This window comes from Boleophthalmus pectinirostris, unplaced genomic scaffold (genome assembly GCF_026225935.1).
Source record: "Boleophthalmus pectinirostris isolate CB_2022bp ecotype Guang Dong unplaced genomic scaffold, ASM2622593v1 HiC_scaffold_10, whole genome shotgun sequence".
In the NCBI taxonomy this organism is placed as follows: Eukaryota; Metazoa; Chordata; class Actinopteri; order Gobiiformes; family Gobiidae; genus Boleophthalmus; species Boleophthalmus pectinirostris.
This window is the reverse complement of record NW_026570971.1, coordinates 1,179,034-1,192,956: the sequence shown is the minus strand read 5'-3', so window position 1 is coordinate 1,192,956 and position 13,923 is coordinate 1,179,034. Positions and strand designations below refer to the sequence as shown.

The window sequence follows — 13,923 nt, the reverse complement described above, 5'->3', positions numbered from 1 at the left end:
CATCAACTTAAAGATGCACTATGTAACTTTTTGTTTGGAGGTCCCTCGGCTGCTTGTTGCTATGGAGATGTCATTGCTCAGTCTGGAATGTTTCATACTGTGAAACATTCCAGACAAAGCAATTTACAAAATTCACTTTTACACTTTACATATACTACACATTTTACTGAAACACAGTAAAGATCATATTTAAGTTTTTTTTTCCAAGTTTCTCAATTTTTGAAGTTTCAAATTTGACTTCCTGGGTAGAAATCATGACATCTTACACGGGAATTTCATAACTGTTACTTACAACCATGTCATACACTGGACCAAAACTCCTCGAATGTCCACAGAAATTATGATTTAACAAATAAAACAAAGAAATGCCTTTAGTTTGTTGAAATCCTCTTTAAACACTTGGAAAAATGTGTTTCTTGTGTAAATTGTGTCAAGCTTTTAGAGTTTGAGTTCTCCCCAGTGTGATGGCATCATTATGGTTCTCTCTAAAAAACAACTATCCACTTTTTTTCAACATTTTCAACATGTTTTCAACTTTTCTTTGCAAACTGCTTCTTGACTGATAAAATCATTTATATTTACAACAGGTATTATCCCAAAAATCCATTGAAAAATATGTACTGTATTTTACGGGCTATTCGTCGCTCTGGATTATAAGTCGCTCTGTCATTAAATGGTCTATTTTTTAACTTTTTTCACAAATAAACTGCGTGGGACTTTAAAGGAAACCCAACAGTGTGATGGGTGAGTGGTTTTGTTTGTTTGTTCGTTCACAGTGACTCTGGGCTTTGTTCAGTTGTGGCGTGTAGGGAGGGTGTGTCTGGGACCAGCGGATTGTCGGCGTGTTCACAGTGACTCAGTTGTTCAGTCGTGTCTAGAAGTGGCACATTGCACTCACTTTTTCGGTTTGTTCCTCCGTTCCGTTCCTCGTCGGCGTGGAGTGATGAGTGTGTCTGTGGGTGTTTTTCGCTGTGCGGTCGCTGTCTGCTCTGTGTGTTTGTGTGCGCAGCAGGTGGTGCAGCTTTGTAGTTTACTGAAGTCGTGCTGAGACACCCGAGTGGATTCATGTATGGGGCGCTCTGGATTTTGGGGCGCACAATCGTTTTTTGATGGGATTAGAGGCTTAAGAGTGCGCCTAATAGCCCGGAAAATACGATACTCTTAGTGTGAACAGGCTCGCCTTGCCACAAATCTCCAGAACTTGACCTGATGGATTCACCCGTTTGTTTCCACGGAGATGGATCAGTTTAATGCCATACTGGACCATTACAGGCAAAGCAATGACATCTCCATGGCAGACCTTTCATCAGAAAAGTGACACAGTGTAACTTTAAATGGAAGTCAACATAAATGACTGACAGTTCCATAAACACGTTGGCATGAGCTCCGTTTCTTTGTGACCACAGCCGAGTCAGGCTTCCCTCAGTGGCCACAGACACACTCCTATTGGCCCATATTTCCTTGATCTTAGTCCTGTCTATTTTTAACTGGAGTTTGGTCGGAGGACAGATGCATACAGAATTCACGTCTGTCAAAAAGTCTTCAGGTTTTGCGTAAATGAAACCGAAATGGCCAGTCGAAGCAGGTCGAGCATCCTGGAACTTTTCTTTCCTGTTCACCTCACAGCAAGAGGAGGAATAATAAATCTAAATATTTTCTAATCTAAATAATAAATAATAAATCTGAATGACCCATTTTCCAAAATATCAGACAACAGACATTTAACTCCAATTACATTATTTCACATTTTCAACACTCCCTTTACTGTCACAACAACAAACTAACTGTGCTTCAATTATTGATCACTGCACTTCTGGATGTATTTTATAACTATGCTTTTTGTGTTATTGGAACATACTGGTAAAATTGGTTTTCCACACATTTAATTACTTCAGTTTAACTAGACTAAACTACTTTACTGAATCAACAAACTGTATATGAACTGTACAAGGATTAACTTCTTGGGTTCGTTGGTTCAATGCAGTAAAGTGTTTTTATCTTGTTGACATGTTTCGGCTGCTGCTGCAAGACATCTTCAGAACTGTCCTCGGTGTTGGTGGTGACGTGTCGTATATCAGATGTTGTTACTTCCTGTGGGCGTGGTCAGACCTGATGGACCTGGCGTTTCGCTTAGACTGACCACGCCCACCGTCGCCCGATGTTCTCTAGAGGAGGGTGTCCCAGGTGTGTGAAAGGAGGAACGCGCCGTCATCACTGTTAATACTGTCCGTGCCTCGTTTCCTGATTTCAATGAACTCCTTGATCCAGCGTTTGAACTTGTTTTCTGATCCAATGACCCGAGCCCCGTCCTGATCCATAATGTGGTTGTTTCTTTTACAGTGTCTGATATGGCGGACACGTCACCACCAACACCGGGGACAGTTCTGAAGATGGCTTGCAGCTAGCAGCCGAAACATGTCAACAAGGTAAATAAACTTTACTGCACTGTCTTTAAAAAGAAGTTCAAGTATATAAGACGACAAAATGAACATCACTGGCTTAGTACAAGGATTAAATGTAAAAGAGCTCCCTCTTTTAATACTCAATGTCATTCAGAGATGGCTTCAAAGCTTCTCTCAAATCTGATGAACAATTTTTAGTGCTTCACCTGTTGATGTTAAAAAAAGCTCGCACTGTTTCTCAGCCCCTTGTGTGTGTTTAGGCGTTTCATTTCTAAAGTTCCCTGATGCATAAGTGAGATATAAGAAAAGACAAGCAAGAACAAATGGTCTAAAATACTGATTTTGCTTTCTAATTCTAATATTTTACTTCACTTTTTTCATCACAGCAGCCATGAAAAGAATAAATATCTGTTGTGGGTTGCTAACAAGAGTCAAAACAGAATAAAAAATACAAAGTGCAATTTCAGGTCTGTCTCTGATTAGGGAAGTGCAGTGAAGCAGGACTAAAAATTCAAAGTGAAAAACAATATAATGAAGAATAAGATGGACAAACTTCAGCTATATATATCATTCAGCTTTTAATTGTTGACACTACACAGAGCTCAGTTCCACAGTCTGGAGTCTTTGAAGTCTGATCTCCAGCTTTTTGAGTCTGACTTTAGGCTCACTTGATCCGGCCTCAGCAGCTCTTTCTCCTTTAGTGTGTTCAAGAGGGTGCACCTTCAGATGACCAGCTTGTCTCAAAGTCATCCCACACTGGTCAAATGGTGGCAAAAGGTTCTCTTCACTCTGGAACATTTGGACATGTTTCAGACGGTTCCTCACAGACCTGAAATCCTTCCCCTCTTTCTTCACAGTCGTCTGATTTGTCTCCTGTGTGTGTTCGGTAGTGACTGGAGAGCTCCTGGGATGTTCTAAAGCATTTTCACACTGGTCACACTCATATAGTATCTTCCAGGAGTGAGTTTTCATATGTGTATTAAGATTGGATGATTGAGAGAATGTTTTCCCACACTGGTCACACTCGTATGGTTTCTCTCCTGTGTGGATTCTCATATGATCATTGAGTGCACCAGAATTTCTAAATCCTTTCCCACACTGGTCACAGCTGTATGGTCTTTCTCCTGTGTGAGTTCTGTAGTGTCTTTTCTGGTCCGAAGATTTTAGGAACACCTTTCCACATTGGTCACATTCGAATGGCCTCTCTCCTGTGTGGAGTCTCACATGTGATATTAGGTTGGCTAACTGTGCAAATGTCTTCTCACACTGGTCACAGCTGTACGGTCTTTCTCCTGTGTGAGTTCTGTAGTGGACTTTAAGTTTGGAAGGACTTGGACACACCTTTCCACACTGGTCACATGTGAAGGTCATTCTGTTGGTGGATCTTGTAGCTCTGCGTTAGAACAAAGGAAAGAAAGTGTCAAGTAAAATCACTTTTTATAACTGTTCAAATAAAGTAACTCTCACTAAATACACATAAAATCACACATAGTAAATCATATGTGAGAATGTTTCAGTGGATGGTGGATTTTAAATTGGGTTTATTTAGGCAACATTTATTGTTATTCTGCCTCTTTACATCATATTACAGACAGTAGATCGAACTAATGACATTTTTGCATCACATTGTAGCTACTAGTGATGGGTATTCCAGTTCTTTTAAGAGAACAGGCTCTTTTGGCTCGGCTCACTAAAAGCAGCTGGCTCTTTCGGCTCCCAAGCAGCTCTTCAGATTTTGTTGCAAGCAGGTCTAAAGCAGAACTGAACCAGGACTGACTGTTGGGACTCGGTCTCTATCTCTCTCCGTCTCTCGAGCCCAAGATTGTCTGTTGTTCAGCATAAAATAAATAAAACAGGACTAAACATGTACGTTTTTTCTCTCCTATGCACATGCAGATTTCTGAAAGTTTCGTTTTGAGCCGCTGCCGCTGTCAAACTCCCACGAGTCTGCACGTGACGTAAAGAGAAAAAAAATGAGAGAAAGAGAAAACACGGCTCTGAATAAGGAGCAGGCTCCTGTCATTCGGGTCAAAGAGCCGACTCCAAGAGCCGCTTCGTTCACGACCGACCCACCACTACTAGCTAGTAAATAAACTATCGCTATTAGCCTTTAGCCGTAAATGCTGCGCGCCGCGGTAATTCATTATATGTGTAAATGATGATCATTCACACCTCTATTCAAAGCTCATTTACATCAATGCAGGTCCAGTAACAAATATACGAACAATATAATCACTTTAAAATAGACCCATAGAAAACAGACTGTTTATGTGTGAGAGACACCGCAGATAATCACTATCAATAACAAATAACCAAAACTAGCTTCAAAACAGACATATTTTCAACACTCAGCCTCACACAGGCTCCTCTCACATCACAAGTCTGAACTAATAAATGTCCTTTTAATCCAGACTCAAATCAATTGTTCGTAAAAAGAAAATAATCTCAGTGTTTGGATCTGTGTCTGCGAGTGTAAACAAACACACGTGACTCTGTGGTGTGTTCAGGGACAGTACGACACACACACACAAATGACTCCACAGATAAATACTGATGTGGAGCCACATATTTGGACATTTATCTGTCTGTAAATTGGATTAAATGAAAGAATGTAGAGAGTCTAAGATTTATAACGACGTATAACATGCACACGTGAAATATCGGCCCATATCAGCAAGTATATCAGCCGATAGCCGATACGTCTCCAGGTGCCCATATTGGCCGATAATATCGGCCATCGGTCAGGCTCTAATTAACAGATCGTTTATAACAACAGAATAACTTCAAAATACAACTTGGCTTCATAAAACATATTTCTAGACTTGTATAAACATCCTGTATTGTAAATCACGTGGTGCTTGTGCATTTAACCCACCTGTAAACACAGAAAAACACAGAAGAACAGCTCTGCTTCTGCTGCGCCCGAGAGCTTCAGGCTGCCTCAACTGGGTGATTACCGACACCTACTGGACACATTTGGTGTTGCAGCTGAATCTGAATAATTCTATGTGAGTAAAAGAGCCACAGAAATGAATCAAAATATAATCAAAACATTACAACATTAAAAGTGAGGGGTGCCTTTTTATTACGAATATTTCCAGGGTGCCACACCCTCCTCTGCTTAATGAAAGAAAAAAAAAAGTGTAACTATTTTTTCCCCACTCTTATACAAAAGCAGTGTCCCCTGTGTAGCAGCTCTGAAGACAGTGTCATGTTTTCAATGAGGAAAAGCAAAATGGAAGCCTATAGCTCAAACATGTCAAACTCCGGCCTGGGGCCAAATTCGGTCCACAATATAATTATATTTGGCCAGCAAGATCATATCAAATATGTATTAGAGTTGCCCGCCAGCTACAGATAGGCTATAGAAACATTATTTATTTAAAATGTTGTTATTATTTTATATTCTGCTTGTTCCAGATTCATTGTTTAAGCAAAACTATTATTAAACATTTATTTTAATAAGAAAAGGTTTAACATCTCGAAAGAAGAGAAAACAGATGTATGCAGATGCAAATGCAGATGTTGTTGGCATTTTTCAAGAAATATTTAGTTTGGCCCACGACTTAAATCCCAGTTCTTAATTTTGGCATCTGTGAATTTGAGTTTGACGCCCCAGCTGTAGCTTATTTAGCGTTCGCTCAAAAAGTTGCAAAATGGACAAAATCAATGAAAAAGGGAAAATAATGAATTAATGAATGTTTCTAGTAAACTACATTGTTATCTACAATTCGGCTTGACTGTAAAATTAAAAACGTTCATATTTAATGAGTATAATCGGTGTTTAAATAACTCCCAGCGCCGAGTAAACGGAGCTAATATCCACAGGGGTTTTGAATGGGAGCGGAGCGAACAAACAAGACGCTAAGTGCTATTTAGCAACACAAATACGAGCTAAACATAAAAATAATTCACCGATTGTTGCTCAACAACTCACCGATGAGGAAGAGACAGTTTGAAATCTGAAAAATCCTCCAGTTGACAGATTTGTCCCTGACGCAGAGCTGAACATGAACCACAGTGAGGAGGAGGAGGAGACAGGGAAGTGACCTCCGGGGCTTAAAGGAACATGAGGCACAAGTAAAACATCCAAACAAGTAGAACATCCAAACAAGTAGAACATCCAAACAAGTAGAACATCCAAACAAGCAGAACATCCAAACAAGCAGAACATCCAAACAAGTAGAACATCCAAACAAGTAGAACATCCAAACAAGTAGAACATCCAAACAAGCAGAACATCCAAACAAGCAGAACATCCAAACAAGCAGAACATCCAAACAAGTAGAACATCCAAACAAGTAGAACATCCAAACAAGGGCTTTAGGAAGTGCGCCGCACACATTCTCTACATCTTTTTACATCGTTGTTCAGTAAAATCGGTCTCTTATTAAGCCCAAAGTCCTTTCTGTGTCCCATTTCTTTGTGCAGCTCTGAAGACAGTGTCATGTTTTTCCTTTGGGAGGAGGAGCTGAGCTCTACCATTGACTCGCCTGTAGAGGGCGACATCCACATTCACAGAACGTTTGTTCCACTGGAGGATTTTTACATCTGGAACAGGACCGTAAATACACACGCAAATAAACACTTTATTTTTTTCAATTATTCAACAGGTTTTTAATAATCATAATGCAACGATAGATTAATACATTTAAAAAGGTCAGATATTATGTAAAATAGACTCCTCCATCGATTTTCCTCCGTCCTCCAGGGGGACCCCGAGTCGTTCCCAGGCCAGCTGAGAGACATAGTCCCTCCAGCGTGTCCTGGCTCTTCCCCGGCGTGCCTCCTCCCACTGGGACATGCCCGAAACACCTCCCGAGGGAGACACCCAGGAGGCATCCGGAACAGATGCCCGAACCACCTCAACTGGCTCCTCTCGACGTGGAGGAGCAGCGACTCTACTCTGAGCTCCTCCCATGTGAGACACGAGAAACAGACTCCTGTGAGCTTTAAGTCACCTGGAATCGTGTTTTGTCTCCTGCATTATTACATTCTCTACATCTGCAAAGCTCAAAACGCTAAACCAGATTTTATTTTCCAATTCTAATATTTTTCTTCACACTTTTCATCACATGATCCATGAAAAGAATAAACATCTGTTGTGGGTTGCTAAAAGACAAAATACAAATTCAGATCTGTATCTCTGATTAGGGAAATGCAGTGAAGCAGGACTAAAAGCTAAAAGTGAAAAACAATAAAATGAAGACAACATGGACAAACTTCAGATAAAATCTCTTTCTAATAAAAGAATCTTTATATATCATTTAAAGCCTTTAATTGTTGACAAAACACAGAGCTCAGTTCCACAGTCTGGAGTCTCTGAAGCCTGATCTCCAGCTTTTTGAGTCTGACTTTAGTCTCACTTGATTCGGCCTCAGCAGCTCTTTCTCCTTTAGTGTGTTCAAGAGGGTGCACCTTCAGATGAACAGCTTGTCTCTGAGAGTCGTCCCACACTGGTCAAAGCTGCAGCTTTTCTCTTCAGTCTGGAACATTTGGACATGTTTCAGACGGTTCCACACAGACCTGAAATCCTTCCCCTCTTTCTCCACAGTCGTCTGGTTTGTCTCCTGTGTGTGTTCGGTAGTGACTGGAGAGCTCCTGGGATGTTCTAAAAGCCTCTTCACACTGGTCACACTCATATAGTATCAACCAGGAGTGAGTTTTCATATGTGTATTGAGATGGGATGATTGAGAGAAAAGTTCTCTCACACTGGTCACACTCATATGGTTTCTCTCCTGTGTGGATTCTCATATGATCACTGAGTGCATTAGAGTGTCTAAATCTCTTCCCACACTGGTCACAGCTGTATGGTCTTTCTCCTGTGTGAGTTCTGTAGTGTCTTTTCAGGTCCGAAGATTTTAGCCACACCTTTCCACACTGGTCACATTCGTATGGCCTCTCTCCTGTGTGGAGTCTCACATGTGATACTAGGTTGGCTAACTGTGAAAATGTCTTCTCACACTGGTCACAGCTGTACGGTCTTTCTCCTGTGTGAGTTCTGTAGTGGACTTTAAGTTTGGAAGGACTTGGCCACACCTTTCCACACTGGTCACATGTGAACCCCATTCTGTTGGTGGATCTTGTAGCTCTGCATTAGAACAAAGAAAATAAAGTGTCAAGTAAAATCATTTTTTTAACTGTTCAAATAAAGTAACTGTTAACTAAATACACATAAAATCACACACAGTAAATCATATGTGAGAATGTTTCAATGTTTTATGAGCAAATTCCATTTGACTGAATGAATCAACTAAGTTTGTATTTTATTTTAAAGTCACACTTTTTCTGTTTGTAGCAAAAAAAAAATCAAATTAAGGAAACAAACAGAGACATTGAACAACTTTGTTGCTCTAATTCTAATCCACATGTTGAGCAGATCTGATAAATGTGACACACGTGAAGACAGAAGCCAGGGCTTTGGTGAAACAGAACAACTTTAATTGTGTAAGGACAGAAAAACAGCTCTGCTGAGTCATGGGGTCTGACCGTTAACAGTTTACACTGAACTGTGCTGCTTCTGCTCTATGACTCTGCACTAATACTTTAGTCTTTACACACTTATTTCCTATATTATCTGTTACAGGTTTTGTACAAAAGAAAAACAAGTTAATATAAATAACCCTGAACTTGACCAAACACAAACGTATTTTCATGTGCTGCTCTAATCAGTCTCTTGTATCAGCAGAACTTGAAATGACAGATTCTAGTCGTACACAGCAGTAAACTTCACATTAATAAACTAAAACACGGTTTATAAACATTTACAGACAAACACTGGAAGAGCTACCGCCGTTAGCAGGTAACGGCAGGTAACAGATCGTTTATAACAACAGAATAACTTCAAAATACAACTTGGCTTCATAAAACATATTTCTAGACTTGTATAAACATCCTGTGTTGTAAATCACGTGGTGCTTGTGCATTTAACCCACCTGTAAACACAGAAGAACAGCTCAACATTAAGTGTTAGTGGGGGGTGCCTTTCTATTACGAATATTTCCAGGGTGCCACACCCTCCTCTGCTTCATTAAAAAAAATAAAAATAAAAAAAAAATAACAATTTTTTTCCCAGTCTTATACAAAAGCAGTGTCCCCTGTGTAGCAGCTCTGAAGACAGTGTCATGTTTTCAATGAGGAAAAGCAAAATGGAAGCCTATAGCTCAAACATGTCAAACTCCGGCCCGGGGGCCAAATTCGGCCCACAATATAATTATATTTGGCCAGCGAGATCATATCAAATATGTATTAGAGCTGCCCGCCAGCTACAGATAGGCTATAGAAACATTATTTATTTAAAATGTTGTTATTATTTTATATTCTGCTTGTTCCAGATTCAGTGTTGAAGAAAAACTATTATTAAACATTTATTTTAATAAGAAAAGGTTTAACATCTCGAAAGAAGAGAAAACAGATGTATGCAGATGCAAATGCAGATGTTGACATTTTTCAAGAAATATTTAGTTTGGCCCACGACTTAAATCCCAGTTCTTAATTTTGGTCTCTATGAATTTGAGTTTGACGCCCCAGCTGTAGCTTATTTAGCCTTCGCTCAAAAAATTGCAAAATGGACAAAATCTATGAAAAAGGGAAAATAATGAATGAATGAATGTTTCTAGTAAACTACATTGTTATCTACAATTCGGCTTGACTGTAAACTTAAAAACGTTCATATTTAATGAGTATAATCGGTGTTTAAATAACTCCCAGCCCGAGTAAACGGAGCTAATATCCACAGGGGTTTTGAATGGGAGCGGAGCTAACAAACAAGACGCTAAGTGCGATTTAGCAACACAAATACGAGCTAAACATAAAAATAATTCACCGTTTGCTGCTCAACAAACTCACCGATGAGGAAGAGACAGTTTGAAATCTGAAAAATGCTCCAGTTGACAGATTTGTCCCTGACGCAGAGCTGAACATGAACCACAGTGAGGAGGAGGAGGAGACAGGGAAGTGACCTCCGGGGCTTAAAGGAACATGAGGCACAAGTAGAACATCCAAACAAGTAGAACATCCAAACAAGTAGAACATCCAAACAAGTAGAACATCCAAACAAGGAACATCCAAATAAGTAGAAGATCAATAGAACATCCAACAAGCAGAACATCCAAACAAGTAGAACATCCAAACAAGCAAACATCCAAACAAGAACATCCAAACAGCAGAACATCCAAACAAGTAGAACATCCAAACAAGGGCTTTAGGAAGTGCGCCGCACACATTCTCTACATCTTTTTACATCGTTGTTCAGTCAAAATCGGTCTCTTATTAAGCCCAAAGTCCTTTCTGTGTCCCATTTCTTTGTGCAGCTCTGAAGACAGTGTCATTTTTTCCTTTGGGAGGAGGAGCTGAGCTCTACCATTGACTCGCCTGTAGAGGGCGACATCCACATTCACAGAACGTTTGTTCCACTGGAGGATTTTTACATCTGGAACAGGACCGTAAATACACACGCAAATAAACACTTTATTTTTTTCAATTATTCAACAGGTTTTTAATAATTATAATGCAATTATAGATTAATACATTTAAAAAGGTTTTATATTATGTAAAATAAACTCATCTGAGGTTTAAGTCATGTTCTAATGCTGTTCCCTCAAAAACAGACCTGGAATTGTATTTTGTCTCCTGCATTATTACATTATCTACATCTGCAAAGGTCAAAATGTTAAACCAGATTTTATTTTCTTTAATTATAATATTTTTCTTTATGCTTTTCATCACATGATCCATGAAAAGAATAAACATCTGTTGTGGGTTGCTAAAAGACAAAATGCAGTTTCAGGTCTGTATCTCTGATTAGGGAAATGCAGTGAAGCAGGACTAAAAGCTCAAAGTGAAAAAACAATAAAATGAAGACTAACATGGACAAACTTCAGATAAAATCTCTTTCTAATAAAAGAATCATTATATATCATTTAGAGCCTTTAATTGTTGACACTAACACAGAGCTCAGTTCCACAGTCTGGAGTTTCTGAAGCCTGATCTCCAGCTTTTTGAGTCTGACTTTAGACTCACTTGATCCGGCCTCAGCAGCTCTTTCTCCTTTAGTGTGTTCAAGAGGGTGCACCTTCAGATGACCAGCTTGTCTCAAAGTCGTCCCACATTGGTCAGAGCTGCAGCTTTTCTCTTCACTCTGGAACATTTGGACATGTTTCAGACGGTTCCTCACAGACCTGAAATCCTTCCCCTCTTTCTCCACAGTCGTCTGGTTTGTCTCCTGTGTGTGTTCGATAGTGACTGGAGAGCTCCTGGGATGTTCTAAAAGCCTCTTCACACTGGTCACACTCATATAGTATCAACCAGGGGTGAGTTCTCATGTGTGCATTTAGATTGGATGACTGAGAGAAAGTTTTCCCACACTGGTCACACTCGTATGGTTTCTCTCCTGTGTGGATTCTCATATGTTCAGTGAGTGCACCAGAGTTTTTAAATCTCTTCCCACACTGGTCACAGCTGTATGGTCTTTCTCCTGTGTGAGTTCTGTAGTGTCTTTTCAGGTCCGAAGATTTTAGGAACACCTTTCCACATTGGTCACATTCGAATGGCCTCTCTCCTGTGTGGACTCTCACATGTGCTACTAGGTTGGCTAACTGTGAAAACGTCTTCTCACACTGGTCACAGCTGTACGGTTTTTCTCCTGTGTGAGTTCTGTAGTGTCTTTTCAGGTCCGAAGATTTTAGCCACACCTTTCCACATTGGTCACATTCGAATGGCCTCTCTCCTGTGTGGAGTCTCACATGTGATATTAGGTTGGCTAACTGTGAAAATGTCTTCTCACACTGGTCACAGCTGTACGGTCTTTCTCCTGTGTGAGTTCTGTAGTGGATTTTAAGTCTGGAAGGACTTGGCCACACCTTTCCACACTGGTCACAGCTGTACCGTTTTTCTACTGTGTGAGTTCTGTAGTGTCTTTTCAGTTTGGAAGCATTTGGCCACACCTTTCCACACTGGTCACATGTGAAGGTCATTCTTTTGGTGGATCTTGTAGCTCTGCATTAAAACAAAGAAAGTGTCAAGTAAAATCACTTTTTTAACTGTTCAAATAAAGTATCTCTCACTAAAAACACATAAAATCACACATAGTAAATCATATGTGAGAATGTTTCAGTGTTTTACAAGCAAATTCCATTTGACTGAATGAATCAACTCAGTTTGTATTTTATTTTAAAGTCACACTTTTTCTGTCTGTAGCAAAAAAAAGATCAAATTAAGGAAACATAAACAGAGACATTGAGCAACTTTGTTGCTCTGATTCTAATCCACATGTTGAGCAGATCTGATAAATGTGACACAGGTGAAGACAGAAGCCAGGGCTTTGGTGAAACAGAACAACTTTAATTGTGTAAGGACAGAAAAACAGCTCTGCTGAGTCATGGGGTCTGACCGTTAACAACAGTTTACACTGAACTGTGCTGCTTCTGCTCTATGACTCTGCACTAATACTTTAGTCTTTACACACTTATTTCCTATATTTTCTGTTACAGGTTTTGTACAAAAGAAAAACAAGTTAATATAAATAACCCTGAACTTGACCAAACACAAATGTATTTTCATGTGCTGCTCTAATCAGTCTCTTGTATCAGCAGAACTTGAAATGACAGATTCTAGTCGTACACAGCAGTAAACTACACATTAATAAACTAAAACACGGTTTATAAACATTTACAGACAAACACTGGAAGAGCTACCGCCGTTAGCAGGTAACGGCAGGTAACAGATCGTTTATAACAACAGAATAACTTCAAAATACAACTTGGCTTCATAAAACATATTTCTAGACTTGTATAAACATCCTGTGTTGTAAATCACGTGGTGCTTGTGCATTTAACCCACCTGTAAACACAGAAAAACACAGAAGAATAGCTCAACATTAAGTGTTAGTGGGGGGTGCCTTTTTATTACGAATATTTCCAGGGTGCCACACCCTCCTCTGCTTCATTAAAAAAAAAAAAAAAAAGTGTAACTATTTTTTCCCAGTCTTATACAAAAGCAGTGTCCCCTGTGTAGCAGCTCTGAAGACAGTGTCATGTTTTCAATGAGGAAAAGCAAAATGGAAGCCTATAGCTTAAACATGTCAAACTCAGGCCCGGGGGCCAAATTCGGCCCACAATAAAATTATATTTGGCCAGCGAGATCATATCATATATGTATTAGAGCTGCCCGCCAGCTACAGATAGGCTATAGAAACATTATTTAAAATGTTGTTATTATTTTATATTCTGCTTGTTCCAGATTCAGTGTTGAAGAAAAAATATTATTAAACATTTATTTTAATAAGAAAAGGTTTAATATCTCGAAAGAAGAGAAAACAGATGTATGCAGATGCAAATGCAGATGTTGTTGGCATTTTTTCAATAAATATTTAGTTTGGCCCACGACTTAAATCCCAGTTCTTAATTTTGGCCTCTATGAATTTGAGTTTGACGCCCCAGCTGTAGCTTATTTAGCGTTCGCTCAAAAAAATTGCAAAATGGACAAAATCAATGAAAAAATAATGAATGAATGAATATTTCT

The 13,923-nt window shown here is 39.5% G+C and overlaps 2 protein-coding genes, 1 long non-coding RNA gene and 1 pseudogene across 5 annotated transcripts in view; 1 reads left to right on the top strand and 3 right to left on the bottom strand.

Annotated features, from left to right (window-relative positions):
• Nucleotides 1–13,923, top strand: part of LOC129410510 (zinc finger protein 271-like) — a 688,773-nt gene that overhangs the window by 653,860 nt on the left and 20,990 nt on the right. The gene's annotated exons all lie outside the window — the stretch shown is intronic.
• On the bottom strand, nucleotides 2,956–6,560 carry LOC129410557 (zinc finger protein 239-like). Of its 3 annotated transcripts, none has more exons than XM_055159021.1 (3): nucleotides 6,340–6,560; nucleotides 5,278–5,365; nucleotides 2,956–3,795 (listed from the first exon to the last, which is right to left on the bottom strand). In XM_055159021.1, exon 3 carries the CDS (start codon nucleotides 3,771–3,773, stop codon nucleotides 2,994–2,996), a length of 780 nt encoding a protein of 259 aa, XP_055014996.1. In that variant the 5' UTR covers nucleotides 3,774–3,795; nucleotides 5,278–5,365; nucleotides 6,340–6,560; the 3' UTR covers nucleotides 2,956–2,993. The 3 variants fall into 3 exon arrangements, with proteins under 3 accessions (XP_055014996.1, XP_055014991.1, XP_055015002.1); XM_055159016.1 differs by having other exon boundaries at nucleotides 5,278–5,406; nucleotides 6,340–6,559; XM_055159027.1 differs by lacking the exon at nucleotides 5,278–5,365.
• The window catches only part of LOC129410625 (zinc finger protein OZF-like), an 8,350-nt pseudogene continuing 2,058 nt past the window's right edge, over nucleotides 7,632–13,923 (bottom strand).
• Nucleotides 8,823–10,458, bottom strand: LOC129410634 (uncharacterized). The gene is made up of 2 exons (XR_008632950.1): nucleotides 10,252–10,458; nucleotides 8,823–9,338 (listed from the first exon to the last, which is right to left on the bottom strand). It is a non-coding gene; the product is annotated as an uncharacterized LOC129410634 (long non-coding RNA).

What these genes read in the sequence shown, in the direction of transcription:
- LOC129410557 (XM_055159021.1), bottom strand. Translation starts at nt 3,773, where the DNA reads ATGACCTTCACATGTGACCAGTGTGGAAAGGTGTGTCCAAGTCCTTCC.